The sequence below is a fragment of the Cuculus canorus genome, chromosome 2 (genome assembly GCF_017976375.1).
Source record: "Cuculus canorus isolate bCucCan1 chromosome 2, bCucCan1.pri, whole genome shotgun sequence".
NCBI classification, from domain to species: Eukaryota; Metazoa; Chordata; class Aves; order Cuculiformes; family Cuculidae; genus Cuculus; species Cuculus canorus.
In genome coordinates this window covers 135495962-135522721 of record NC_071402.1, presented here as the reverse complement: position 1 = coordinate 135522721, position 26760 = coordinate 135495962, and the positions used below count along the sequence as shown (strand labels likewise).

Here is a 26760-nt window from a genome sequence, read left to right as displayed (position 1 = left end):
AAGAAAAAGAGAGAGAAAATTATATAACCAGAAAGTAGGGAGAAAATGAAGTTAAAAAGCAAATTAAGATATATCACAAAAGTGGCCTGACTTACCATTTTACATGAGCAGAATGATCATCAGAGGGTTTAACTCTGTACAGCAAACTATATATATGCGAGTAACAAAGCAATATGGCCTTTTCTCATGTAAATGATACTTTAGATTGTCTCATAACTTTTCTCTCTAGATCACAGGGAGAAGGTGGGTGTCTTGGTGTTAGGGATGAATTTCTGCTCTTGCTCCTCCTGTCTTTTCTCTTTGTTACTTAACAGAATCTTCTTTCTTCTTTCAAAATTATATGGATTTGTTGATATACTCATAAATATGTATCTACTGTAAGTATTTTCCCATGGCACTGCATATTTAAAATTGATTGTGAAACTTCAGGAAGGGAAAAAGAGCAGGAGGTATTGAGGTGGAAACACATTTAATATTTTGCAGAATAAATACCACCAACTTCATCTCTGTATATGGATATTACATTAGGGGTATCCATGACTGTTTGAAATTCCTTCTACATGCTTCTGTATTTTTCTATATATTGGAGGTGGGAGCCACACATACACCAGCCTGCAACGCTCAGATCACGCACAGGTAGAAAATGGGTAAATGCAGTAAACTACAGAAAGATAGATGCAGTCATCTTTCTGTTAATCAGCATAAAAATAAAAATATTATGGGAATCTACCTGGTGGAATAAGTAAGTGTCTAAAATAAATTCTTTAAGTCTTCATATATTCACATGGAGATTATACGTAATTTCATCACATATTAAAAACTTGTGCTTGGTTGTTCATTTTCTTTTCCCAATCACATATTTACAAGTTTATTATGTTACTAAAATAACAAAACGCACTTTCTGATAATGTTGGGAGACTTTAGGCATATTAACATATTATCTCACCTCCTTTTTTTTTCTTTTTTTTTTTTCTTAATAAAGGGAAATCTAGAATGTGAGGCAAGATCCAGGAGAGAGCGCGTACCCTCATCCCATATTTAACTGCAGAACAAAACGGGGAGACCGTAGGTTTTCTGGCCCCTACTTTTGTACCTTGCCTCAAGACATCAGTTCACTATTAAGTCAAAGACACGCAAATTCAGTTTAGATGAAAAAAGTGCAAAACAAGGGCTTCGTTCATCAAAGCACGTGCTTAGCTAATCAGCTGAGGCCAGGTTTGCTAACACAGCTACACTCTGTAATATCAGTGGAAGGACACTGTACGGGCAATTTCCATGGCTATTCAGTGCTAAGGGTTCTCTTCATATTCTAGCTGGACACCTGAAAGCTGACCGCATACATGAACCTCTACACCGCTCTGGGGCTCCACAACCTCCAAAGGTAACTACTTATAACATTTTTACACTGTCCATTGCCATAGAAACGGAGGTTGGGGTTTTCATCAGGTGATGCTCAGCGTGCCCCTGTGGCTATGTGACTCTACCAAAGCTTCTGAGAGCTTTGTCATTGACTTTACTGGCGTCAGGATTTCACTGCAAATAAAGATGCAGCCCAAAGGCACTAGATACAGTTTTTTAATGAAATCTTAGAGCACAGAAGCCCTTGCTGCAGCCTCAACTTTTAGTTTAAAGCACCTCACTTCAGATAATTTACTTCTGCTGTCAGGAAGTACCACTCTTAACCTTGAGGTAATGATCTCACTTCAATTTAGGCTCTTCTTATCCTTTGCCAGCTTCTCATCTTCAAATATTAGGTTTCTTTTCATTGCAACTCTTACATGGGCTACACATATATGATGCTATCCAGTAAGGTGAAACAAAATGTGTAATTTTTTAATTATTCTTCTGCTTTTCTATTTTTGTATCTCCAGATGGTCCCTGGGACTGGTGATGTTTTCTTTAGACTATATAGCCCCTGCTTTATTTAGCTTACTTAACTAGCACACATTTGAGAAACACATATCAGGTGCTAATATTTAATTGGTTTCACCAAATTAGAAGCAGATAAATGGTTGAAATGTAGTTGAATGATCCTATTAGAAGATAAGCTGATCAGTCTTGTGACATAACTTGAGACTTTCCCAGGCTTGCATTAATTACACATCAGCCTGAGCAGTTGTAATGGAGGTAAGCACAATGTGATTGCTCAGTTAGACAGCAAGATCACGTCTGGATGATTGAGATCTGCCATACATATTTATCAGCTGAGGGGTTGGCACAACTAGTATCACTATCTAAGAGCAGTGAAGCAGGCTAATGCTTTAATTTACCATCTCCCAAGAAAAATAAAAATGCCACAAACAGATCTTTTGGTGGAATTTTGAAAAAAGCTGTACCCCTCTCCATTCCTGCCCCTCCCCAATGTGTATGTCTGTAAGAAAGGACAGACAGCCACCAAGGGCTTCTGTCCCTTTGGGGACTTTGTTGGGAAATGTCATGTACTGCTTAGAGCAGTGAGGATCTAACGTGTTTGTATGGACAGGCTGGTTAGAAGAAGTATAAGACTCCTTCATGTACCAGATTCTGAGCATGGTTGAGTGAAATTCTCAGATCCTGCACCCCTCCACGCATATTTTACCAGATGGCTGTCATTCACTGGTGAATGGGAATGTCACATTTCAGTGTGGCCATAGTAATTTTGCTTGGGTGTTAAGATAGAGAGGAGTCATGCAGTACTTACAGGATCTCTTTTTACAAGACCTGGGTTAGGCACAACAGCAATGAGGTGGGCAATTGTAAACATGGAGTTCAGCACATAAGAAAAAAACAAGTTCTTATGCAGTGTTATCCTTTGACAGCTGAGGCTCCTGAAAAATATGTAGCACAGGTCATAAATTAGTATTTTTCTTCTGATGTCACTTTAACAAGCTCTTTCTGGCAACAGTCTCTCAAGAATGCCTTTTGGCAAAGCGTAATTGGAAAATACATGCTTTGCATTGCAGCCATGACCTCTGAAAAATTTTTGGTTTTGTTTTTACACCTGTTTAGCACCGCATGCTTTTTAGACCATGTTGTAAGGAGCCATCCAGCTACATTCTCAGCCCCTGATGCCTTTCTTTATTTCACAATAATCAAGATATTAAGTGGCGAAGCAGAACCCTGAGAATTATTATATGCGCATGTTACAAGTAATGAACATCAGGAGTACTGCTTTATAGAGTAACTGTTCCCAGGAGACTCAATTTCTCGAATATTCAGATGAAAATTATTTGCTACTTTAGGAATTACTAGTGAGACAGGATGGGAACTTTGTGCAGGAATCCCCTCAAATTACAGGGGGATTTGGGTTTGTATCCTGCATGTTTCTGACTCCAGCTGAGATCCCAAACCAGAAAAATCTCTTTTTCTGCTCAGAAAGAGCAGCACTCTTTTCTGAATGACTGAATTTGGAGAGGGCAGGATTTTTCATATTGTGGGCAGCAAAATTTCACAAGAGTAATTCACAGAATACTTGTGCAACCAAATCGTGACTGCAGTTTCAGATCTGAACTGTCTTTCTAATTCATGCCTAAATCCTCATGCCACCCCCTTGGCTACCCTTAACACAGAGAACAATACTCCTGCTGTGCTCCACGCCTCAGAGCACAGTCCAGGCTGGCAGGAGGTGATTGCAGAAAGGCATTCATGGAGTTATTACAGAATGCTGTGATGTCTGTGTTCAGTGATCACACAGAGAAAGCAGGTAAAACCGACAGGTGAAAAATGAGCTAAGAATAAGTACTGCAGTCTTAGCAAGGCAAGCCTTCCCCTTGGCACCAGGAGTCTTTTGCAGCCTGGAACGGAGCACTTGTGACTTTCTGATACTCTTTGTGTGAAGGTTAACACAGAACACACTTTCTTTAAAAACAAGGAGCTTATCAACCAACGGAATTATTTTCTACTTATTTATTTCTGCTTTTTTAAAATTTATTTTTCCCTTTTTTATCTCCTTGGTCACCTGCCACTTTTTCTTAGTTCTCCTTACAAGTATTTTTCTGAGCCATTGGATGCAATTCTTCCTTTAGCTTGAGGTCGTCTTTCTGGTTATCATCATCATCTTGCAATGCTCACACCTTTTATCAACCTCCTTGTTTTCCAAGACACCTTTTGTGGTTCAGGAGGTTCATGAGATGCAGACCCCGGGGGCTAGGAATGACAGTATCTTTTATGTATGCCTTGATTTTATATTCTTTGTTGACCGTCAGCTACTGGCAAGTGTTGAGCACCATGTATGGGACTAGGTGCACTTTCTGTCTCATTCGCTGTAGGGTAGGATATTGGGCAAACCAGACCACTCTTTGGAGCTATTTTTCCTACACTGTGTTCTTGTGCGTGCTCCATCTGTACTTGCCCCCATCACAAATTCAGCCTAACACTCCTTTTTCCAGTCCTAAGCTCTGGTGGTATTTATCCAGTCCTAGTTCTTCCTTTCTTCCCATTCTCCATCACTATACTTTCCCCATGATATTGATTCCACTTTTCTTGGGTCACTGTCATGCGTCCACTGTCCTCTGTCTTTCTCTTTCAGTCCTGGGAACAGGCTTGGTATGAAACCAATCCTGTTCACAAGAAAGAAGAATTTCGTTATTACTTAGAGCAGTGTCTTCAGCTCCTAACCATGAGATGCAGACCCTTGTCTCTCCAGCTGCCTCTCTACATGGCTGCTGGTACAGAGTGAGTCTTTTGTGATAACCTGTGCCAGGTACACGTGCCTCTACTTCCATTCCTATTTTTCCTGGCTGCTCTGCTTGACTCCTCTACTAAATGCGACTGGCCTTCACTGCTTGTTGGCTTCATCTGCTGTCCAAGTTCCTTTTCTTTCCTACCTTCCTCTCAGTTTTACTGCTGCTTTGCTCTCCTGCTTTCCTGTCAGTATTCCACTTTTTTTCCCTTGACTCCTACTTCCATGTTAAAGACCCATCTGGATCATTAAGTGTACATTTCCATTTTCTCACTTTTTAATTTGTCCTTCAGCGTTTGCTCATCAATATGGCATCAGCACCTGCCTGACTCAATCCACATCTAGAGCAGGACATTCTAGCAAACCCCAAACCCTTACTTAATTCCTCCTCTCTGCTGGTTTTGACAATCATCTGTAATCTTCTCCTTCTCTGACCTCTCTTCGCTCTTATCCTTGCCCTCTTCCTGATTTCCTAATACTTTCTTCGTGGTGTCTTCGAAGGCTTCTTGTCGCCTTCCACCCATCTTTCTCTGTGATTAATGAGTGTGCAAGAAGGCATCACTAAGCCAGTTATCCATGTCTAAGTTTCTTGTGTTACAATTCCTCTATCAATTATGTCTCAGTTTCAGAATCTTCTGTGCTTCTCATGGGTTTCCTGTGTTTCATATTTATCCTCTCCCCTACATTTCCTTTGACAGAGATAGGCCCTCCTATCCACTCACAGAGTCACTTTTACTTTTGAGGACCTGTGTCCACATCTGTATTGAATCTCGGATATTTTGACTTCCAAGGAGCTTTTAGCATTATTTTCTTCATAGATTTGTGCTGTGAATCTGTCATTTCCTCTCATTCATGAATATTGAGAATATAGATTTTCACCCCAGCCATTTATTTTCCATCTGTTACCCACTTATTTAGTTTTCAAATTTTCATGCTTTCTACTATGTTCTCCCTTATCCCTAGGGAAAGTTCCCAAAACACTTCCACAAATTATCCTTCCCCCCATTATCCTTCTTCAACTCCCTTTAAAAGCCTTGGCAACAATTAGATTGCAGGTGCATTCACAACGCATCCTCTATTCTTCTGGCAAATCCAGATTTATTGCACTCCCCATCTGTCTTTAAACAAATGTGTCTTTTAAAAAAATAATTTAATTGGAAGTGATCTGGAGCCAGGAGTCCCTTTTTACCTTTTGTGTTTTGTCATATCAGATAATGGGGGTCTCAACTTGTGATTAAAAATATATTGCAATAATGTGATGATGTGTGTAATGTTTAGACACTTTAACTTATGAATATTCTGTCTCCTGTTATGACATAGTATTGCTTAGTGATGCTCGTCATTGCTAATTCAGTATTCCCTTCTGAAAGTACTGCAACATCTGTGATGCCAGATCATTATAATTTTGATACCTGAAACTGAAAGGAAATGTCTGCCAGCAAAGACTTATATGTGGGAAACAGCAACCTCTGCAAGCTGGTTGTTGCTGCCTCTACAGTCAAAGGCCCTGAAACTGTCTCTTGCTATGTGATTGAATGCCTGACTGACAGCTTGCCTCTTATTGAAGGACAAATAATCTATTGCTGTCATAGCCAGATGATAGAAAACAACTGAAGGGAACATGAACCCCGATCCTATACAGTTTTATTCTCACTTTCTTATGGTCATAGTTTGGTTTGCTCTTTGTCCTTCCATTTTGCAGTGCTTTGTTTTAATTCCGTTCTCTACTTTTTCCTGTAACCTTTGTGTCATGGATTAGTCATAGAAGGGAAAGGAGAGGGAGACGAGGAAAAAGAGAAGGAGCTATGTTATTGTCTGGAAGGTATGCTATTTTCTGCTGCAAAGATGACTATTTTAGCACGGCCTGGGACCAGTCAGGATCGTGCATTGTTCATGACTCAGAGCTGAGAGTGAGTCAGACAGCCTCATCCTCCCTTGCTCACGTAAGGAATTAACTTCTTCATCCATTTTAGGTAGCCAGTTTAATCAGATCCTGTCTTTGCTGTGCCAAAGAACTCTGAAGCCTGGGTATAGGATTCCAAATCGGACTAAACTGTGCTTTTCCCAAAACATTTTCTCAAGCGCTACTGTGGCTGTGATTTTTATCTTTACATAGATGAGAAGAAAATACACCAGTCTCTTGGGCAGAGTTTCTAGCTAACTTTGTATCTGATTACTGCACATTATCCCAGTCATCAAGCTGCCTCACTGGAAATTACCATAATTCCCAACCTCTATTATGTATCCACCTATTTTGAGCTTGTAATCTTAAAGACTCTTATAGTCTATGCAAAATTCAACCATTTCATTTTCCTATGTTTCCTAGACTCATTCTTGGTGGTTGTGATGGTGGGGTTTTTTTCTTTTATTATCCTTCTTTACTCACAGCTGAGGCACAGATATCTAACTGTACAGCCTTAACATTTATGTCAGCTTCTTCTGGCCTCTCAATTTACCAAGGAGACCTTTTTCCAGCCTATATGGGCACCCTCAAACATGGTGTGCCTTCTCAAGGACCAGCAAAAGACAAATTACCAGGGTGAAGCTTTGCATAATGTTACTAAGAAAATTACAATTAGAAGGCAAAAACCTTAACCTATTCATTGATATGTAGTATATATAGATGAAAGATGAGACCAAGGGTGACTCGTGTAAGATTTAGATCAAACCATGGAGGGACTCTGAGGTTAGAACTGACTCAAGCACTGGCATAAGGTGTCTGGGGTTTTGTGGAGCACCTCTCATTGCAGATTTTTAGAGAAGGCAACCGTCCCTTGTACACTAGGGGTGGGGTTTCAGCAAGTGCTTCTTTTTATCCTCAAATTTATGCATTTACTATGCATGTCTAAGCTGGAATTTTGTGTTTGCTGCATACAGATGGATTCTACAAACCTTTATATATATATTTGTGGCCAAAAAAAAAACACATCTCAGAACTTCAGATAATGAAATTTACTATATCTAGCACATAAAGTTTGTCACACATCAACTAAATTGCAGAACACTGAATCTAGCAATTTCAAGATGCTTAACAAATGCCAGTTAGTTTAGACATACAAAAACTCCATACTAAAAGAGTCATAGTACATGTTTAAAACTCAGTGGTCATGACAGAAAATGCACTGGGTGTACTTCAGTACAATTCTTTGGCCTTACAGGTGACAAAAAGGAATAGTTGAATGTTTACAGAAACATCCTTTGTTTTAAGTTAAGGCTGCGAGATAACAGAATAGAAAAAAATGACCAGTTTTTCCCTTTTTAGACTTGAAAATTTCAGTGTGAAAAATTGCTTTGGAAAATAATGGTTCTACAGAGAATAAAACCTGGTCTTCTTGTAAATAAAGCATAGACACATTCATGAATTGGCAGGAGTGGCAAGGTATTAATTTGGAACCTGCTCATAATTCACAGTTACTATTTTGGTCACTAAGATCTGAAAAAAAAAATTGCATTTCATGTATTTGTTACATTTGAGTTGGGAGATTTGAGGGTTTATTATAGGCTTCCACTTTTTCTTGAAACATTAACTAAATAGAAACAAATGACAAATTCTGACCTGTAAACAGAAGTCATGTTTCTTATCTGTTTGCTGGAAGGACATTTAATCCCTAGAAATATTCTGTATTTCTGGATTGCAAATATGTCCTTCAGCTGCCAAAATAGATCGATGAACACATTAAAAATATGACTAAGCTTTCTATAAGGATGATGATAAAGAAAAAATATATTTTGGATGCTCATCAAGGGCTTGAATCAGTTGACATTCACGTAGAAAGAAACTTACAAACACTCTCACACAGGTCTGTTTGTGTTCTAGCATAATTTTTGCTCAGCTAAATTAAAATCTTGAAGCAGTATACTCTTACAATGACAACAACTTCTAATTACTAAAGGTTGCCAGTATTGTACTATTCTTTCTTAAAGTCTGTATAGAAGCTTGTGAAGAAAAATACTTTGGTGTTCCATTTGTCTTGTATTCTTGGCTGATCGAGGAATACTGCATTCTTTAAAGTGTTTGGGCATTTTTTTTTTTTTTTGCATTCTTGAATAAGGTAAGGTTTTCAGCAATAAAAGTCCATCATGTTATAACTGTGTGTGCTATTTATTCAGAAACTCTGTAACTGTTTCGTGTATTACTTTTACTTTGCTTTCCAGTGGATGCAAGGTAAAGTTGGAAAACCTTACCTGTCCTTTTAGGTTATCTTGCAATTATCTCCAGACATATTCTACTGATGGTGACCATTTCCTTATCTCTGGTCATGAACTGATGATCTGGCTATCTGATTACAAGTAGTTGATGCACCTTTGCTAAAATCAGTAAGATACCATGCCATAGGTCATTACACTGCATGTATCATTCTGTTTCATCAAAGTATCTGTGAGTGGACATTACAACCCTGTACAGCCACTGCACCTGGTAGGGGCAGGACATGCCCTTCAAGGAACAATAGGCAACCAGTAAATGAAGGGCCTTACCACATCCCCAGTTACACCATTTCTCTATAGGCTGTGCTTTTACACTAGTCTTGATAAATTCTAACAGCTAGATCTTGGCTACACAGCACTGGGAGATGTCCCATTAGCAAAAGGACCCTGTGCTGACTTTTTTACCAGGTTTATATAAAAAGGCACTCAGAAGAGTTGTTTCTCACTGCCATGGCCCCTTCCAAGCTTTTATTTGTTTACCACTTGAGATCCCTCAGGGAAAGAAGAGAGAGAGTAAGAAACACTTACTTGAAGTAGAAGAAAATTGCCAAGGAAATCAACAGGGATGCTATCGACAAAGCATGGCCAACGATCGCCATATAATAAAGTATAAACGCCATCTGCAATTTAACAAAAAGAAAAGGAAAATATGAACAATTTTCAGACACTCTTTTTTCCTTTTCTCATTGAGGAAGAATCTACAAAATCAACCTCCCATTTTCAATTTCTTTTCCTTCAAAGTTTCTTTCTCTTTAATTAACAGCAATCTATTAAAAAAAGGACTCATGGTCTAAATGTGGGATAAGTGTTTCTTACTTGAGTTCATCTGTTCCTATCTAACTGAAGAAGCAGGCAAGATCTCTGCTCACACTATGCATCAGTAACTTTCCCAAGCTCTAGAAGAGTACAGCAGACATAATATTTGGATTTTTCAAAAAGCCCATTGACAGGTCTCCACTCAAAATTACTACATGAAACAGGTTGCTGCTTTTATAGTTTGAAAGCAGCTTCAAAAACAGGGAGCAAAAGCTTAATGGTCACCGTTGGAGATGAGTCAGTGGTTAGGCGCCCTTGGTACCAGTAATGGGGTTGGCTTTTTGTTCAACATATTCACCAGTGCCCTGATGCAGAGAAATCTCTAAGTTTCCAGGTGATACTTAGATCTTTCAGATAATAGCGAGGGACTCCAGAGGGCCCAGACAGGACAAGATACCATATGAGCTTTTATACAGAAAAAATGATTTAGACTTTGTCCACACAAAGCTGAATTCAGAACTGGAAAACAAATTCATGAAGTCATCCTTGGAGTCATCCTGGCCAGTTCTCTGAGTCAGTGACTTACTGTGTAGCAATGGCCAAAAAGTCAACAAAACACTGGATATCATCAAGAAAGGCACTAAAGCTAGAACACAATATTGCCTCTGTTTAAAATTTACGTTGCACATCTTAAATGCATGTGTTTTTCTCATCTCCACATCTTATGGACATGGCAGAGCTAGGAAAGGTGCAAAGAAGGCAATTAAAATAAATGAGGTCGAGTAGCTGGGTGCAAATGCTAGGATTCTCTTTGGAGAAGAGAAGCCAGAGTGGCCTTATGTTTAAGGCCTACAGAGTCATGAAAGCAGCAGATGAGATGAAAATTATCATCAACTCCTACCAGAGTAGAACAGCACACCCTGAGATAAATTCTGCTTCACACTGGTATGAACTTGATTATCGAGCAACTACATGGTCCTACAACGCTGTGAAGACAGTATGCACAAACAGATGATTGAGTTTCACTTTGACTGCTATCAGTGACATCTAAGATAAGCATACTCATATTTTGTATGCCAATAGTGAAATAAAATCGCAGGACAGCACCTGGTCTGCAGAATATTGCAATACTAAATGTCATACTTTGGTCTCAGCCAAGCTCTTAAGCATTACCCAAGCTGTCAGAAGACTGCAGGAGGCTAAAAGGCATTCCAGGCTTCACCATCGCCATCTTTTCTGAAAGCACTAATATAGTATCAGCCTGCCCTAAATAAAGACTAGATACAAAGTCTTACTTCCTCTGCTGGGTTTATTTTCTCTTCAACTCTACTTCCTTCATTTTTCTTTTGTTACAAATCAATGATTTTCCTTTTTTTCAACTACTTGATGAATTGCTTTCTGTATCCTTAAGTTTTGTCACTTACATTTTTTTTTTAAAACAAAGCCACTCCTCTTAGTAAGGGTGTACATCATCTTATCTAGTTTATTCTTCAGTCTTTTTAAAGCTTTGGAATCAGCTCTTGGTTTCATTAACTTAAGTGGTGGTGGCCTGCTTCAGATTTAAACCAAAGTCACATTTACACCATCCTGACCATGTAGAACAGACATGATCTGAGAGGAAAATATCATTCGCCAAGTTATGGAAATGTATGCATATTAAAGGCATATGGAAATGTATGCACATTCTACGTCTCTTAGTTCTCCTTCACAGAGACTAAACACAACATTGCTAGTGAGTGGAAACGCTTGATAACTTTTTCTGGAAGCACCAAGCAAACCCAGAGAGGGAAGACTGGAGTGCAGAGAAGATGAGGCACTTCCTGAACACAGACTAGTGGGAGGAGTTTTGACTTGTGTGCATGTCCTCTTCCTTCCACTCCATACTAAGTGGTTATTATGTTTTTTTCACTATATTACATTGATATAATTTTTGAGCCTGAGTTTAGTTTATAGATGAACTGTTCAAAAATATGTTGTTTTGCAGCCTATCCTGTTTAGAACGCTTACCCTGAAAGAGCTAGAACTAGGAGCATCTTCCTAGATGTTAGGATAGATAGAAACATGCATGTCTACGTGCACCCCAGAGGACTCTTTCAGCATACAACTGCTAAATCAGTTTAACTGTATCTCGGAGACTCAGCAATAGCATTTTTGAATACTCTATCTAAACTTACTACCGTAACTGCTCAAAAACGCTTTCCAAATACAACAATGAAGACAAATCAGAATGGACTGAATGATCAGCTAACAAAGCATATGGTCTATCACTGCATTTTTAAGAATTGGCCACATTTTTTTTTAAGTGATACTCCTCAAAAGTATAGCATATTGGTATTTCCACTTAACTTCAAACAAATAATAAACTATTTTATTAACTTCTTTACTTCTTGAAATGGCAACCTGTCAGGTCTCTTCTGCCATATAAGACTTATAACATACTAACTCAGCAAATTTTTATTTTATGCAGAGCTTTTTCATGCATAAAAAACTTTAAAAGAAACACTTAAAAAGTTCTCTTTTGTGCCCTCTAGAATTCTTCACTTGACGAAAGAGAATATTCTAACAGGATTACCTCCTACTCAGTTAATTATATTATCCATAGGTACATAGAAATGATCTACAAATTAAGCCTCTTCTTGCTTTTGAAGACTTGGATTAAAGATCATAATCTAACTTGGTATTTCTGTAAAGTTAGATTCTTTCCGCACTTTCCATTTTTTTTTTTTGTCAGAAGAGTCTCAATGTACGTATAATTTTCCTTTGTGTTCTATCTCCACTTTCCTTGAACGATGTTCAAAACTATTCTTCTGGAAGGCATGAATAATGGGTAACAGATCTACATTTTTTGCCTTCCTACAAGGTACAACATCTGGAAAAATTATATTTTTATGGTACTTCCATTTAATACTTCTGTGAGCTCAGATTTTTACTATTATTCTCTCTTTGCCGCATAGGTGAGCCCTATTTTACCATGATGGTTCCTCATGCCGCAAAAACGTTTAGAATTCACCTCCTGTCTAGTCCAGTAGACTTTTCCAAGGCCCTTTGGGCAGGATCATTACTAAATATAACCACATACTGCTTTTTGGATGCATTAAAAAAAAAAAAATCCTCCAATACAAACCTCAAATCAAATAACTTTTTGACTTTTCCTTCCACAATCCCAAATAGTCACAGATTATTCTGTCACAAATATGTAATCAGATTTTCCTGGAGCTTCACTCACATCTGAAAAATATGTTTATTTTTATGAACTTCCCTAACTTTTTTTAAAGCTTTTCTCAGATTTCTCTCTCCTTATTTCTTTTGGTTCTCCTCTTTCAACTAAGCAATTCCATTTCGGAAATATTGATGCAAATGATTAATTCATCACTGTAAATAGTGTCAATGCCTTCAGTCAGACTTTTATAGTTAACCGTTTGAGGGCATGCAGGATTTTCTGGATTAATGGTACTTTCATAAATATTTTTTTTTCAAACAGATTGAGAACAATGTGATTATTTTTTACATAAGAAAAATAATTGTAACTTATGTTAATATTTCTAGCCTTGCAGGGAAGACATCAACTGCTTAGAAGATACTTGTTACAGAAAGAAAAACTGAAATTCTAAAGGATCATTTTATAACTGTTGGACAATCAGGGAAAAATATACGAATTAAAAAGGCATTTGAAAAATTGTGCAAAATTGTTACACGAATTTCTACTATTTTATCAACTTCATAGCAAGCATATATTTAGGTTTGAGCACTCGACGAATAATTTTAATAAGCTAAAATTACGAGGACAATGCTATTAAATTCTTGTGCAACAAATAAAGCACAGGTATCTTACTGCTAGCCCAGCCCAAAACCAATCCCTTCTTAATTGTAGCATACCTTCAGCTTTTCAGAGGTGAAAGAGTTGCACAGAGTATAGTTGGACCAAGTTCGATTGCTCTCAGGATGGCGGAACCAATTTCCAGTTTCATCACAATATTTTGAAGCCCTCTCTGATGATAAAATGTAGTAAGTTACTTTATCATATACATATTACACACTTAAAAATCTATTAAAAATTTCTATGTTTGGAAATAAAATACCTGTGTAACAAAATTCAATGGATTTTCAACTTGTACAATCAATATACATTTTTCTGTTTGTTTTTTTTTTTTTTTCTCAGAGATTCATCTGATGGTATATTTGTTGTTTATCTGTCTCCTTTTGCCTTGAATGAATGCAGTAGAGCATATGTTGGGCCATAATGCCAAACCTAAATGATGCATGCAGGCTTTCAGGTATCAAGGGAAATAATTAGCTTAAAACATTGGTCAGGAAGCAGTGTATAAACCAGAGCCTGGGTGCTGGAGATGATGACCGCCCCTGTGCCAGCTAAATCCTGCCAGTGGTGAGTGGGAGCACGGCTTGCTTTACCGTGAGGCTGCGAAGCATGCAGGCATGGGTAGAAGCAGCTTCATGAACATTTTGAAGCAGGTCCCAAGTGTCCAGCTTAATTTAAAATGGCTGCAGAGTTCTCTGTTTAAATAATATGTTTGTTCAGCCCCTTCACACGTGTCTCTGATTCTGGTTTCTCTGCTGCAGGTGGCTCGGGCATCCTTCCCAAAAGCCCTGCCATATGGATCGTTCTTGAGAGCGCTCCTTCAAATGCACTCTTTTCCATGGCAGGGGGCAGGCAGGGCTTCAGCACCATACAGCTTGAAGGGATGCCTGGAGCCACAGATGTGTGCTGTGCCTGTGTCCTCCTGGACATGCTCACATTTCTGTCTGGGAAACCCTGGACGCTGAGGTGCAGACAGTTGCTCCTAACCACCTGCCAAGTTTTGGACTAGTTCCTTTGGCCTTCCCCCAATCATTAGTCACACGGGAGACACAGGAAAGTCTGCCCAAAAACCAAAGGCAGGTTAAGATCAGTAACTTAAAGGATTTGATGTTTTCTTAGGCAGTGACACAACTGCTTATTTATTGAAAACACAGTATTTGAAGCCTGACATTTTATATAGTCTGAAAAGTCTATCTTGACTTCCCTTTGCCTATTCTAGCTTTATAATTTTATTGGCTTTACATGCAGATTATCAGCATTTCCAGTTAACACACTTTTACAGAGATAATTCCCTTTTGAACACACACATTTTCACTTTCTTGCTTAACATCTGTATTTATTTTTCTTAATCAACTCTGATGATTAATGATTGTATTAATTTTTAAGATTTGTGTTCCCTATATAACACCTAAAAAAAGCAATTGATCATATTGGCAAGGTAGGGATTGCTGAAAATCAACATGTGCATCAACAACACCTAGAAGAACAGTATATGTTATCTCAGCCTTCTATTACTGCAGCTTGGAGATAGTCTCACACTGCCTGTGTAGCAATGTTCCCATTGTACTCGTTGCCAGATATTATTTAAAGCTGGAAAAAGTTTTCAGTCATAGATAAAAGATTAATGGTTAGGCTACCATAGAACACAGTGTACAAACATTGCACCTACCATCCCACGCACTCTGCAAAGCACACGGCTTTTGTGTATATGCTATAGAGTATAATGGTAATATCATCTATCATCGCTGTAATTTAGTGCCTATGTAGACATTCTGCCAAAGCTTGGTTTGATCCCTGTAAGTTAAAGACAAACCTGTTGACTCATACTTTTGTTTGAAGCCAGACAAACACAACTCATCCTAGTTTGGAAATGGCCACGACCCACAGATTTCTTGCTGCGATGCCTGGATATAGGACTAGGGGATAAGAATTCCTACTGCCCATTCCAGTGACTCAAACAGTTTGAATATTTCTTCTAAATCTACAATTTCATACAGAAATAAAGCTGTGAATCTGTAACACAACCTCTGTTTTCCTGCAAGTTATTCTGCTGTGGCCCAGTAGCAGATGTGAGATTACGAACCCGGGCACGCGTTGGTTTGTACACTAACCAGAAGAATCTAGTAAATCCTGAAGAAACATACAATGTGTAATTATGGGTAAGGCAATAATAGCAGAGCAAAACAGGAGTGTGGGCTTTAGGATTATTAAAATACTATGTAAACACAATTTTTTTAGGCTCTGTACTCTATCAACTTGGACAGGGCACCACTTGTACGTCATGTTAATTCAAAGGGAAGGAACAGTGACATTATGTGGGATTCATCTCACCTGACATTAGGAACCTTAAAGTCATGCAATTCATAGTGCAGTCTCTTTGTAGTTACCTTAGAAAGACAGACACTTCAAGAGCAATTTGGGAAAAATGGATGAGAGAAATCTCATTCACAAGGGCAGTTTCATGGGAGTAGTGAAGTGTCTAAAAAGATTAGGCAGTAGTAATAGTTTAGCATGTGGCATTGCTTGTGCTTTTATGAATCATATTCTCATAAAAACAACTCAGTCATTTATATCTAACAAATATCTTAACCCAATAACTCTGAAACAAACATGATTGCTGAATCAATCAGGTTTTTAGAACTAGACCAACTTCATAGCTAGCACATGTTAAAAGAGTAAACACCATATTTTCACTTATTGTTGACTTATAAGATGAAAGTAGACAGACATTTGCTCTATTGCAGTGATTGTCTAACACATACCAGACATTTGATTCTTTACTGTTATTTGGATAGAGCTGTTTAGGACTTATTTTTTCAGATGAGAGATAGCTGATGTAGCGCACCAGATTTACTTATATCCTTATTAAAATACTATAGAAGAAAACTTTTCAAAAATGAAAAAATCATCGATATAATACAATGGAGACCATACAAAATTTCAATACCAGTGTCCTAGTAAGTGAAGAATTATCACTGCAATCAGAATGCCTCAGTCAGCAGAACTGGAATCTGTATAATAGAGTCATATTGTGCATATGGGGATAAGAACTGACTTTTAAAATGCAGCTGCCAAGCTTGCTAAGAAGAAGGACATAAATAAACAGAAAAAGTAGGGGGAAAAGAAGAAGCTGGACAAAGAGTTCAGATTTGTTTTATTTATCACTGTCTAAATGATAAAACTTGAAGACGGGAAAACAAGACCAGCAGAAAACCAGAGCTGATCCACTTCAGGACACAAATCTAGGGTGGCCTTGCTCCCTGCTGGGATGGCTACTGTTTTTAACCACTTCTGCTTTGCAAAAGAGGAAAGGGAGAGAAAGTAGAATGAAAACATATGGCCACCACAGTGCAACTTGCACATTCAACTCCATTGCTATATGTGACTTCACCAAATTAATCCTGACCAAAGGCATCATGCAGGGACAGTGAGGTAATATAACACTCCCTTGCCGCAAACCCAAGAGCCTATGGATGGCACAAAGCAATGCTCTGCTTCTCCTGCTGTCCCTGTAAATCTGCCTTGCTAGAAGGTCATTACATTCGCAACATATTTTCCCTTTTTTTAATCATCAAGAATATTACCAGCATGAATTACATAATACATTCCTATTAAATTCAATTCCTAGGAATTTCACTGTGACCTAGAACCATTTTGAAGGGATTACACCAAAGATTAACCTGGAAAAAAACATATATAAATATGTTTATTTATAAATATAAAATACAGTTAAAGAGAAAATGTGCATGTTGTCTGAATAGGAGAGTATAAAACTCAGCACTGCTCCAAGCTTCACAGTCAGGAGCAGATGAGACAATGAATTTCCTGCTGCCGCTGGAGTTAAAGCAGTAGGTCTTGGTATGTTTTCCAGACAAATTGATTTGTTTTTCTGTATTATTACATTGCATATGATTGTCATTGTGAGAAACAGATTGCTACAAAGGTAATGGTTGTTTATTGAAAAGGACAAAGTTGTCACAGCTTGCAGTGAGGGATTTCTGTTTATCTGTTAGCTTTAAGATCTTAATTTCCTTTCACAGGATAGAGCTTACTCAGGTAGGGAAAGACGTGTGGGAAATCCTGGCTAACTGAACAGATTAGGTTATCGCAGCGCTCATTCCTTCTTTCAGAACACAGATTTCTATCACGTATGACCTGATGTAACTTCAGTGAAATAAGTGGGACTACATCTGGTACTTAGCTGTGAAGCTGTTAGACACAAAATGAATGGAGCTCTAAGCATATTCTCCATTAGTTTTCTTCTGGACCTTTTTCTTCGGAATATGATTTCACCTTGTTTACTTTCTAACCTACTCTAGCAATTTCTTCCAGGCATTGATGCTGAATGTTGCTGGGGGTTCAGATACAGAGAGTTGGTATATTGGACCGACGGATGTGGGTGGGAGGAGGATCCAATTCTGTGCTGTCAGATAATGTTTCACTTTTCCTGTTACAAATGACTTAATGATCAAAGCACTAAAAGTAAGCTGTATGACAATTTTATCCAGGACTCAAAACTATAGATGGCCACAAACAAAATACTTCAGTCATCAGTGAGCTGACACACAGTGGTTCTGCAGATCTTAATGCAGCCTGAAGAAGCACAGTGTGGAATATTAATTTCAAAAGTCCATGGGGTTACTTGCATGCCTGAAATACATTCTGAGGTAGTTTGACATCACGGCGACTTATTGGGAAGGAAATCCGACAGGCATTGCAGTTTTCATCTTGTAAAATCATTGTTCTTTATGGTGAATTTTCTGTTTCTCAGCAGAAAATCCAGCTGTATTTTGTTTAACAGGCTTAAGTTACCAAAGGAAATAATGACTTGTGACACAAAACCTGACAGACTTTTCAGGACAGCCAGACCTATGCTTTTGGCCACCTCTAAGTGGCAACCACTTCCATTAGCTGTTGAAAGACTTCTAGATGCCCCCATGATTTCTTGTCTCCCTCCAATTTTATTCAGTCCTGGTGTGACAATCAGCCGCCTGTAAAGCAAAGACTGGCTACCCACTGGTTTAATGCCACAGCACAACAGCTACTGTAGGAAAGCAGCTTTGGCTCAGCCAGGAGACGCTGAGCTGCTGCTGAGCCAGGGAAACAGTGTCTGACCGGGATGCAGGCAAAGAGACTGACAGAGGTGCTGACAAGGAGAAAAAGAGATGTGTTGGGGAAAATACTGAGTCTGGAGACCACTGGTATTGTTTCTAGACAGGACAGCAGTAAGATCAGCAGGAAATTAATCACTGGAGGAGGCTTTTCTCCTTGTGGCTGTATACAGAGAACATGAATACTAAAAAATTACCAAATCCACAAATTTTAAAGCATGACAGAAAGAGCGGCTGCAGGACACACAATGTGGGCCAGATTCTGCAGCATGCATTTGTACATTAAGGAGCTATTTGCAATCAGCTGTACAAGTCAGAGACTTCAGTGCTAATAAACATTAATAAGTGGATTGAGGCGCTCCTCCATTGATGGCTGCAAGTGGTACTTCACAGAGCGCTGTTGTAATGGAGCAATTAGTTTGGAACAAGTCACTGGAGAAAAGCAGGTAAATGGAAAAGCTAGGAATAGATGGCATGGTAGCAAGCAGGAAGGCAATTCTGTAATCAACCCAATGCACTGAGGGAGGAGGACCCCATGTCATATGAAGAATTCTGTGACCACAAGGCTGCCCAGTGTTACCTTTTGCAGGTATAATGCAAAGACAGCATGGAGTATACATAAACCAGGACTGATGGTATTGCATTTTGGTTTTTTCTATGAAAACCGCAGAAGCAGGGAAAACAAAAACCTTGCAGTAAATTATCCTGTTCATCAAAGGAACTGTTGCCACATGAGGAGGATATCAAAAGATAAGACAAGACTTTATCATTCGGTGCCTGCTGTGTATCTCAGGGATGTGAGCTGCTATGAAGACTTGTGGTGTCAGTCTTGGTGTTTTCGCACAAGAGGTGGACACTCACACTGCCATGCACGCTCAATTTCCAGGCACAGAAATCCTTCAATCCATCCTTTTCAGTGCCTGCTTCCACTGTAAAATGAGAGGTTACACCATCCAAGTTGGAATGCAGTGCTGCATCCCCTCAGACTGAGGCTGACACTGGAAGTTTCCAACTTTCTGGGTGAATTCTCTAATCATGGACAGCTTGATTTAGAAAGAACAGAAATATCAGTCAATCTGGCTGCTGTTGCAAATGGGATTTGGTGAAATGTATACTGGGTCTGATCCAGCCTGGAAATGCCTCTGTTTCTAAACAGGCAGCAAGCTCAATCAACAGGGTTAGCTAATGGTACTGGGTAATTAATTCACAGCTATGCAATTGTCTGTTTCCTTACTTTTCAGTTGGGCACTTACATTTTGGTTTAACCTTGCTGAAAAATTTTAAATTAATATATCCTCCTCCCCAACTTGTTTAATTTCACATGTTTTTAACTGTGATGGGTACACTGTGTTCGTGCTGGATTCAGCACACTGTGGCAAAAATCACCACCTATAACCAATGAGTCCTGAGTGTGGAACACGTAACCGAGTCTTTCTTGAAAAAATGCTCGGTGGGAAGTTTTACTTGCATCTAATATTTCCTCATATCTCTTTAGCAATATTTCTGTCCTTGATTTTTCCTTTCATTTGTCCTTCTAAACATTCTTGAGTTACTTCCCTTAGTCTGCATGGTTGCTAGTATTTGTATGAAGAATTCAGTAAACAATGGAAACTTGCAGACTGAAAGACATTAGTTATCCTCATCTTCTTTCCAATAAAAACTGAACGAAGAACATGCTGATACACATATCATTCACATAAGGATTTTCTCTTCATTGTAAAAACTTAGAATGAGGTTTTAAAACTGTTTTGATATTATAACTAAGTATACCATTTTCATAAACTAGGTTCCATAAATCTATAGGTTATCTTTAGAGAAGTATATATACGTATAAAATATTTTAAAAATGAAAATATATAAATTAGGTAACACAAAAGCATGATACATTTTAATTTCAGCTGAACTCTCTGAGATTTCACAGTGTTGCAAAGATATCACTGGAAACAGGCTTCCACTCAATGGCATGAATGTTTCAAAGACTTCTTTTGAAAGACAAGATGATAAAGAGAAATACCGTACCAGTTGGATCAAAATCTGGAAAATAATCTGGACAATTCTGAGCAGTGATTCTTCCAGCAGGTGTGTCGTCCCAGCACAACCAGCCATCCCAGGTTCGGTTGCAGAACAGACCTGGACATTTAAGAGGAATGCAGTAGTTAATTCAGCAAACAGTTAGTCTTGAACCTGTTCTGTTCTAATATCCCAAGGAACTTTGCAAACTGCAGACAATTGTGTTTTCTTTTGGCAATAAAATCTCTTGCTATTGCTACACTTTGAGTGGCATTCAAGTACTATGAGGTATTTGGTTTTGCTGTCCTGATGTTAGTGGTGTTAATTTTACTGGAAAGAAATGTTTTTAGGTCTGTTGAACTGAACTTTGCATGTACAGTCTGACCCTACAAATTCCTTTTCCTGATCCTCCTTCCATCCTTGCCTGTAAACAGATGCACTAGTGTTATCCAAAGACCTTATAGACACCTGTTCATTTCACCTTCTGCTGTTCAGCAGGTCTGAAAATCAAGTCTTTGAAATGCAAAGGTAGGAGGGGCTTCCAGGGGTGTTCCAGGTAAAGGCAATGTCTGCAGAGATTAGTCCCTGTAAGGTTGTTACATTGCTTTGCACTGGAGATCAGTCAGATAACTAAAGATCCAGTGAAGCAAGGTGCAAGATGGATCAAAATAGGGAAACTCTGCCTGCCGATGTTGTCTGTTGTCCTGTCCTCATCACAGCCTTCTGGGAAGGCAGCACTGCCAAGGGTGTCTCTTACAAGGACTGTTCGCTGCACCAGAAATGATGGACATGCCAGAGAGGCAGAATACAGCTCATTCTTGATTCCCATTAGAGAGATGTGACACATTGAGGTCCACTGAAATTGCACTATTAGTACTGCTTGCTGTAACATGACATTCTGAGTCATTGATGATGTGTCTTTCAAGGTAAGTAACAGGATATATATGAACATATACATGCCTAAATATATATGTATACACACACTTAGATATACACACAGAGACATATATATGTTTTTTAAGTGCTGCAGGAAATAGGGTAGTATAAGTAATAAAACAGAAGAGTTGAGCGCCACATTGTTGTATCACTGGCTAAAAATATTACATTTTTGTATGGAAAGGGAGTGTGGGAGTGCTGCACTGTCCCAGAGGGATGGTCAGGCGTTTGTTCCCATATGCCCGAGTTCTGCATTTTCTTATTTCTTTGGGTTTAAAGGTAATCAATTCTACCTTGAAATGGGCAAGATAAGTGTATTCACATGGTCCATTACTTCATCTCTGCTGACACATGGCCACTTGTAATGCTGCTACAGCTCACCCGTATTATAACATCTCTCTGGCTACTGAGCATGTGATATTATGCAGTTCTCTGCAGTTAATTGCCATCAGCTTTGAGACCCTGGATTATGAAGGATTTAAATTGTCTTAGCAAATTGTCATGCTGAAAATGGATAACCATTATACTCCTTCAGCTTATGTGTTGGTCTTTTCCTTTTAGGAGACACCCCTGTGGTTGTCCTTTTCATTAAGGGACTTTCCCATTTGACCCCATCCTCCCTTCCAAATTTGCAGCCAAGAAGCTTAGATCCTTGTTCCTTTCCAATCCTTTATGAGGTGTAAGCGTCGGAAGGCTAGTGAGGATCCTGTAATTCAGTTTAAAAGGCAACTTCAGTAAGCCTGGCATCATTCCTCAGTCACCCATTACCTTCATTCTGGGTTCTAAATCAATTAAGTGTATGTTCTTATGAATATAACAGTATGAGTAGACAGTAGGTTTTTCCTCCCTCAAGCCAGCAACTAAAATCTTGTTTGCATCTGAAACACAATGCTTTCTATCCCATAACTCTGTTTAAATACTTGAAGGTTTTTCCTATTGTTGGTCCAAATTAGCACCGTTTGAAGCAGTAGGAATCTGAATGCTCATTCCAAAACTTTTCTGCATCAATACTCAAGTATCCTGACATCTAATTATTCTTCCAGTCTTACAGAGCCCAGTAAAATCATTGTGGTAAATGCCTTTATTCTTGTACTACAAAAATGCCACGTTATCTCCACGCTATTTATTAGTTTGGGGTTTTTTTAATGATGATTTTTTCATATATCTTCCTTTTAAAGCGTGTTCTGAATACCTCTGTTATTGCATACACCCCCACAATGCCTCCAGTACTTTTTCTTCAGCTCCTCAAAACTCCTTCCACATTTTCTGCAAGAAACAGTGACCAGAACACTTGGTTACTGCTTCTTCATTCATACTGTGCCATTGTAGCAGCACTACTAATTGTTGCTTCCATTTTTATTAATCTTAACATGTGTCTTGTATTCAGTAAAGGTGTGTCCTCAGTTGTTTATAAACCCTTTTTTTACTAGTATTCTGCAGAATATAGAACACCCGGACCATCTGTATTGGTACAGAACATGACAGCTATCAGTCAATATATGAATGACAGAAAAAAGAAATAGTGAGAGAAGCAAATAGAACGACATTTATATTTAAGAGACCACAATCAAGTTATTCTGTGAGCTTGTTGAAAGGTTCTGGAGAATGAAATTCCTCTAAGGAAGAATAGGAAGCATTCAAGCAGCAAAGCACTGAGCCATAAACATAAATGACAGGGGTACCACCTGCAGGGTGAGGAAGGAGGAGCTTTACATTCCCCGGGCTTTCTACTTTCTGTACAATTAAGTCTTCCTGCACCCTGAGAAAAACTATGGATTAGCATACAGAAGAAAATGCCTCTTTATAGCTATACAAAAAAGCGTGGCAATATACAAACAGATTTTTAAAACTTTTTTTACCTTTTTTCTTATACGGAGGAGCTCTGTTCATCCTCTCATAGCATTTGAACTGTGAATCTATTATCTTCTGTCGTATGATTGAATTTTCAGTTACTACAGGCTCTAATGTAGGATCAGTATAATTTACGGTAGAAGAAAGAGTTGGAACCATTTTCTGTACAGAAAGGAAAAACTGTTAGTACAAGTGAAAAAAAACCCAGGAGGATAAAATAAAAAAGTGAGGAGCAGAAATCTCTATTATGCATTCTTCAAAGGCCTTTTACTTGCACTTATGTTCAGAATTATGATGAGTCTTGCACTGTTTGCAAAGTAAATACTGAATTTTTACTACTTTTGCTCACTATAAACACACAGTATTTCAACCAAGCCCTTTTTCTTGATAAAAGAGAGGACCATTAAGTACTTGATGAAGTCTTCAATATCCTTTTATTCAGTTAAGTAATCTGAAAAAAAATTAAAAGAAATTGTATCTCCCCAAAGCTACACCAATGTGTTTCCACTCACTTACGCCGATTTCTCTCCAAACTGCCCAGACAAAATATCAGAGTGCCACAGCCTTGAAACCGATTATTTCATGTTTTATGCCACCTGCTTTGTGCTCCTTCTGCTGTTAAGGTTATAGAAACACAGAGTAGAGAGCTTAAACATCTCTACTTGGCCTTAGCTCGTAGTTAGCAAAGTGGCCCTTAATTTGAGAGATGAATAATAAAGTCCTCTTTGATCAAATGGCACCTTCTTCCTTCTACCACTCTGAGCTGCCTGTAGAGCAAAGAGAAGGATTTTTGCTTCTATAAAGCAAAAAATCTCAGGTAAAGAGGTCAGCTATCTTTTTTTTCCATCCATCCATCCATCCATCCATCCATCCATCCATCCATCCATCCATCCATCCACTGCACAGTGTGGGTTTATAAGATAAGGTGGAAATGAGAGAGTTGGGCCTTAGTTAGTTAATCCTGCTCTGCCTTAGTCCTATATCAGGACACTTCTTTGCATGAAGGTGATAGGAGAGCATTAGATCCTGTGCTTCCCAAGCAAGAGCAATGCTGCTGTGGTACTTTCCTTGTATGACTGCACTTTTTTCCCTATACTAAACCACATGAAAGCCATCATAAACACCTACAGAGTCATTTACAGGCTGCTTCAAACTTAGGACTTAGGCTTGATGCTTTTAGCACCAAATACTTGCACGTATCTACGTACACACATATACATAGATATATTTGGACAGTGAAGTCATTTGGAACATTTAATCTGGTCATCCAAGTGAAAAATTAAGCATCTAGAAAGCCAGAACAGGAAATACAGAAGCAAAGCCAAACATATCACAAAACCTTCACTTATGAAAAGATTAAAGCGAGTACCTGGAATCCTTAAGGATTATTTAGAAACCAAACCAGTAAAGTCCTAAATCCAGTAAAAAGTGTTGGGAAGTGCAGATAAGGTTCTTCTGATGCCCTGAGGTCTGTCTTAACCCTTTGTGTCCATGTATTGCTACAGGCTTTGGTGATTCTTAGATACTCCATACTTACTTTTCTCTTTCTTATTTTGAACAATACTTCAGCTTATGTCAATAAATATTTGTCTCAAAATTTACCTCAATGATGGTATCATCAAAGAAAGCTAGAGGTGCTTGCATGGCATCACCTCTGTTCTCGATGCTTCCTCTGTTACTCTGGGCAAGTTTAGGAACACACTCATGTTTTGAAGGCATAACCATCAGATAATGCTTGGAAAATGTCATAAATTTCCCTTGCCTTAAAAAAAAAAAGGTTTTATTTTATTTTTGTTTCTTCTAGGAAAGGTAAGATCTATTCTTCACATCTGTTTGACCAAAAAAGATCAAAACTTTTTCATTCTGACAGAGATCAGAAGACTGGAGTTGCTGGCCATAAATACTACTGCAGTTTCATTTGCTTTACCTGTACAGAACAGAACACAACATAGACACAAAACAATTGGCAAATCCCAGCTACACAGATAGAAATTGTAGAAACTCTTTAGTGCTTTGAAACATCTTTCCCCTATTCTAACATTTTTTGTATCGTCTTTAACATAACATACATTTCAGTGACTGAAGACACCTTACCCTTAAAGGTCATTATCATAACTCCCTGGGTGTAAAGGAGTTATTCAGTAATTGGAGTAATCCAATTCCTGAAGAAGTCAGCTCTTGTTGGGTACAGGTTAATGAGAATATTTGAATATCTGGAGGCAGAAAGTACCTCTGGTGGTGAATAGGATAAATGTCCTGGATTGTACACAAAGTTATTTCAAGTGCTCTACCATGTAACCAGAAGGACTGCCCATTCTACCACCTCTGTGCAAGGCAATCATAAAATCATAACCCAACTAGAATTGCCAAAATTGTTTCTGTTGTGCATATTTGGGCCAGGGATTCACTCAGAAAGACTGAAAATATGGATGAGACAGTGCTCAATGGAAATTATTTCATCAGTGGAAATCACTTAATGATCTACAGAAAATCTAAGGAATGTTTGAATAAAGACTGGAATAATAATATTCATTTACAGTTGTCTCTTAAATGATCTGATTTTTTTTTCCTATTACCAAAGACTCAGATTTTCAGAGTTAGTTGCACATAAATCTTTCCAGGCACTTTTGATGTAATTGAACAGCTTGTGTGTGAAATCACATTAAGGGGTTATACTTAGGTGCGGTACTGGTACTGCTCATCTATGATATATCCTTTAAAAGTATTCTTCCCTTTGATTGCTATTAATCATTTCTGTTTGTTTAGGTCTGAAAAGCTGGCCATGGAAGTTTGAAAAATATTTTCGTCTACCTTAAAACCAAGGCTATTTCAGCAGATTAATGCAAAACAAATTTGGCAACTTGTTGGAGGCTGAGCAGCCACACCTCTGTTTACAATACTGCATAAGAGAATCATACATCCACCACCACTCTGGGACTCAGAGCCTAGAGCCTGGTCTCCCTGATGTCAATCCAGTGGGCTGATCATCCAGCCTTATATTCCTGGGGCTCAGTCAGACAAAAATATTAGCACAGTTTGTGATGTCAAATATGACTATTTGTTTTAGTCTTCTTTTGCTCCTTACCTTAGGGATCAGAGGAGGGCTAACAGGGCTGAAAGAAATGTCTGGGTCATTATTCTCCTATCAGAAGTAGGAGGATCTTGGGCATGGACACACACAGGGAAATCATAGCATGTAACGTGTTAATAGTAGAGGCTAGAAATCTCCCACGATGCTCTGTGTCTGTGTGTGCGCGGTCTCATGGAATTAATAATTCACCTCTGCTACTATGTTTTAATGATTGCACCTGGGTATTTTAGGAATTACTACACAATGAAACCCCTTCCCATCCATCCATCAGCTACTTCAGATGGACATATATTGATGTTGATACAGTAAAGCAATGCCTCAT

The 26760-nt window shown here is 38.5% G+C and overlaps 1 protein-coding gene across 5 annotated transcripts in view; it reads right to left on the bottom strand.

The window, feature by feature from the left end:
• CALCR (calcitonin receptor) overlaps positions 1–26760 on the bottom strand; it is a 149931-nt gene that overhangs the window by 44183 nt on the left and 78988 nt on the right. For all 5 annotated transcript variants that reach the window (XM_054060436.1, XM_054060435.1, XM_054060439.1 and 2 more), the window contains 5 exons: positions 23356–23509; positions 20570–20680; positions 13499–13611; positions 9395–9486; positions 2681–2807 (listed from right to left, as the gene is read on the bottom strand). In XM_054060436.1, coding sequence (XP_053916411.1) covers positions 2681–2807; positions 9395–9486; positions 13499–13611; positions 20570–20680; positions 23356–23509 — 597 coding nt within the window. The remainder of the gene's footprint in view (positions 1–2680; positions 2808–9394; positions 9487–13498; positions 13612–20569; positions 20681–23355; positions 23510–26760) is intronic.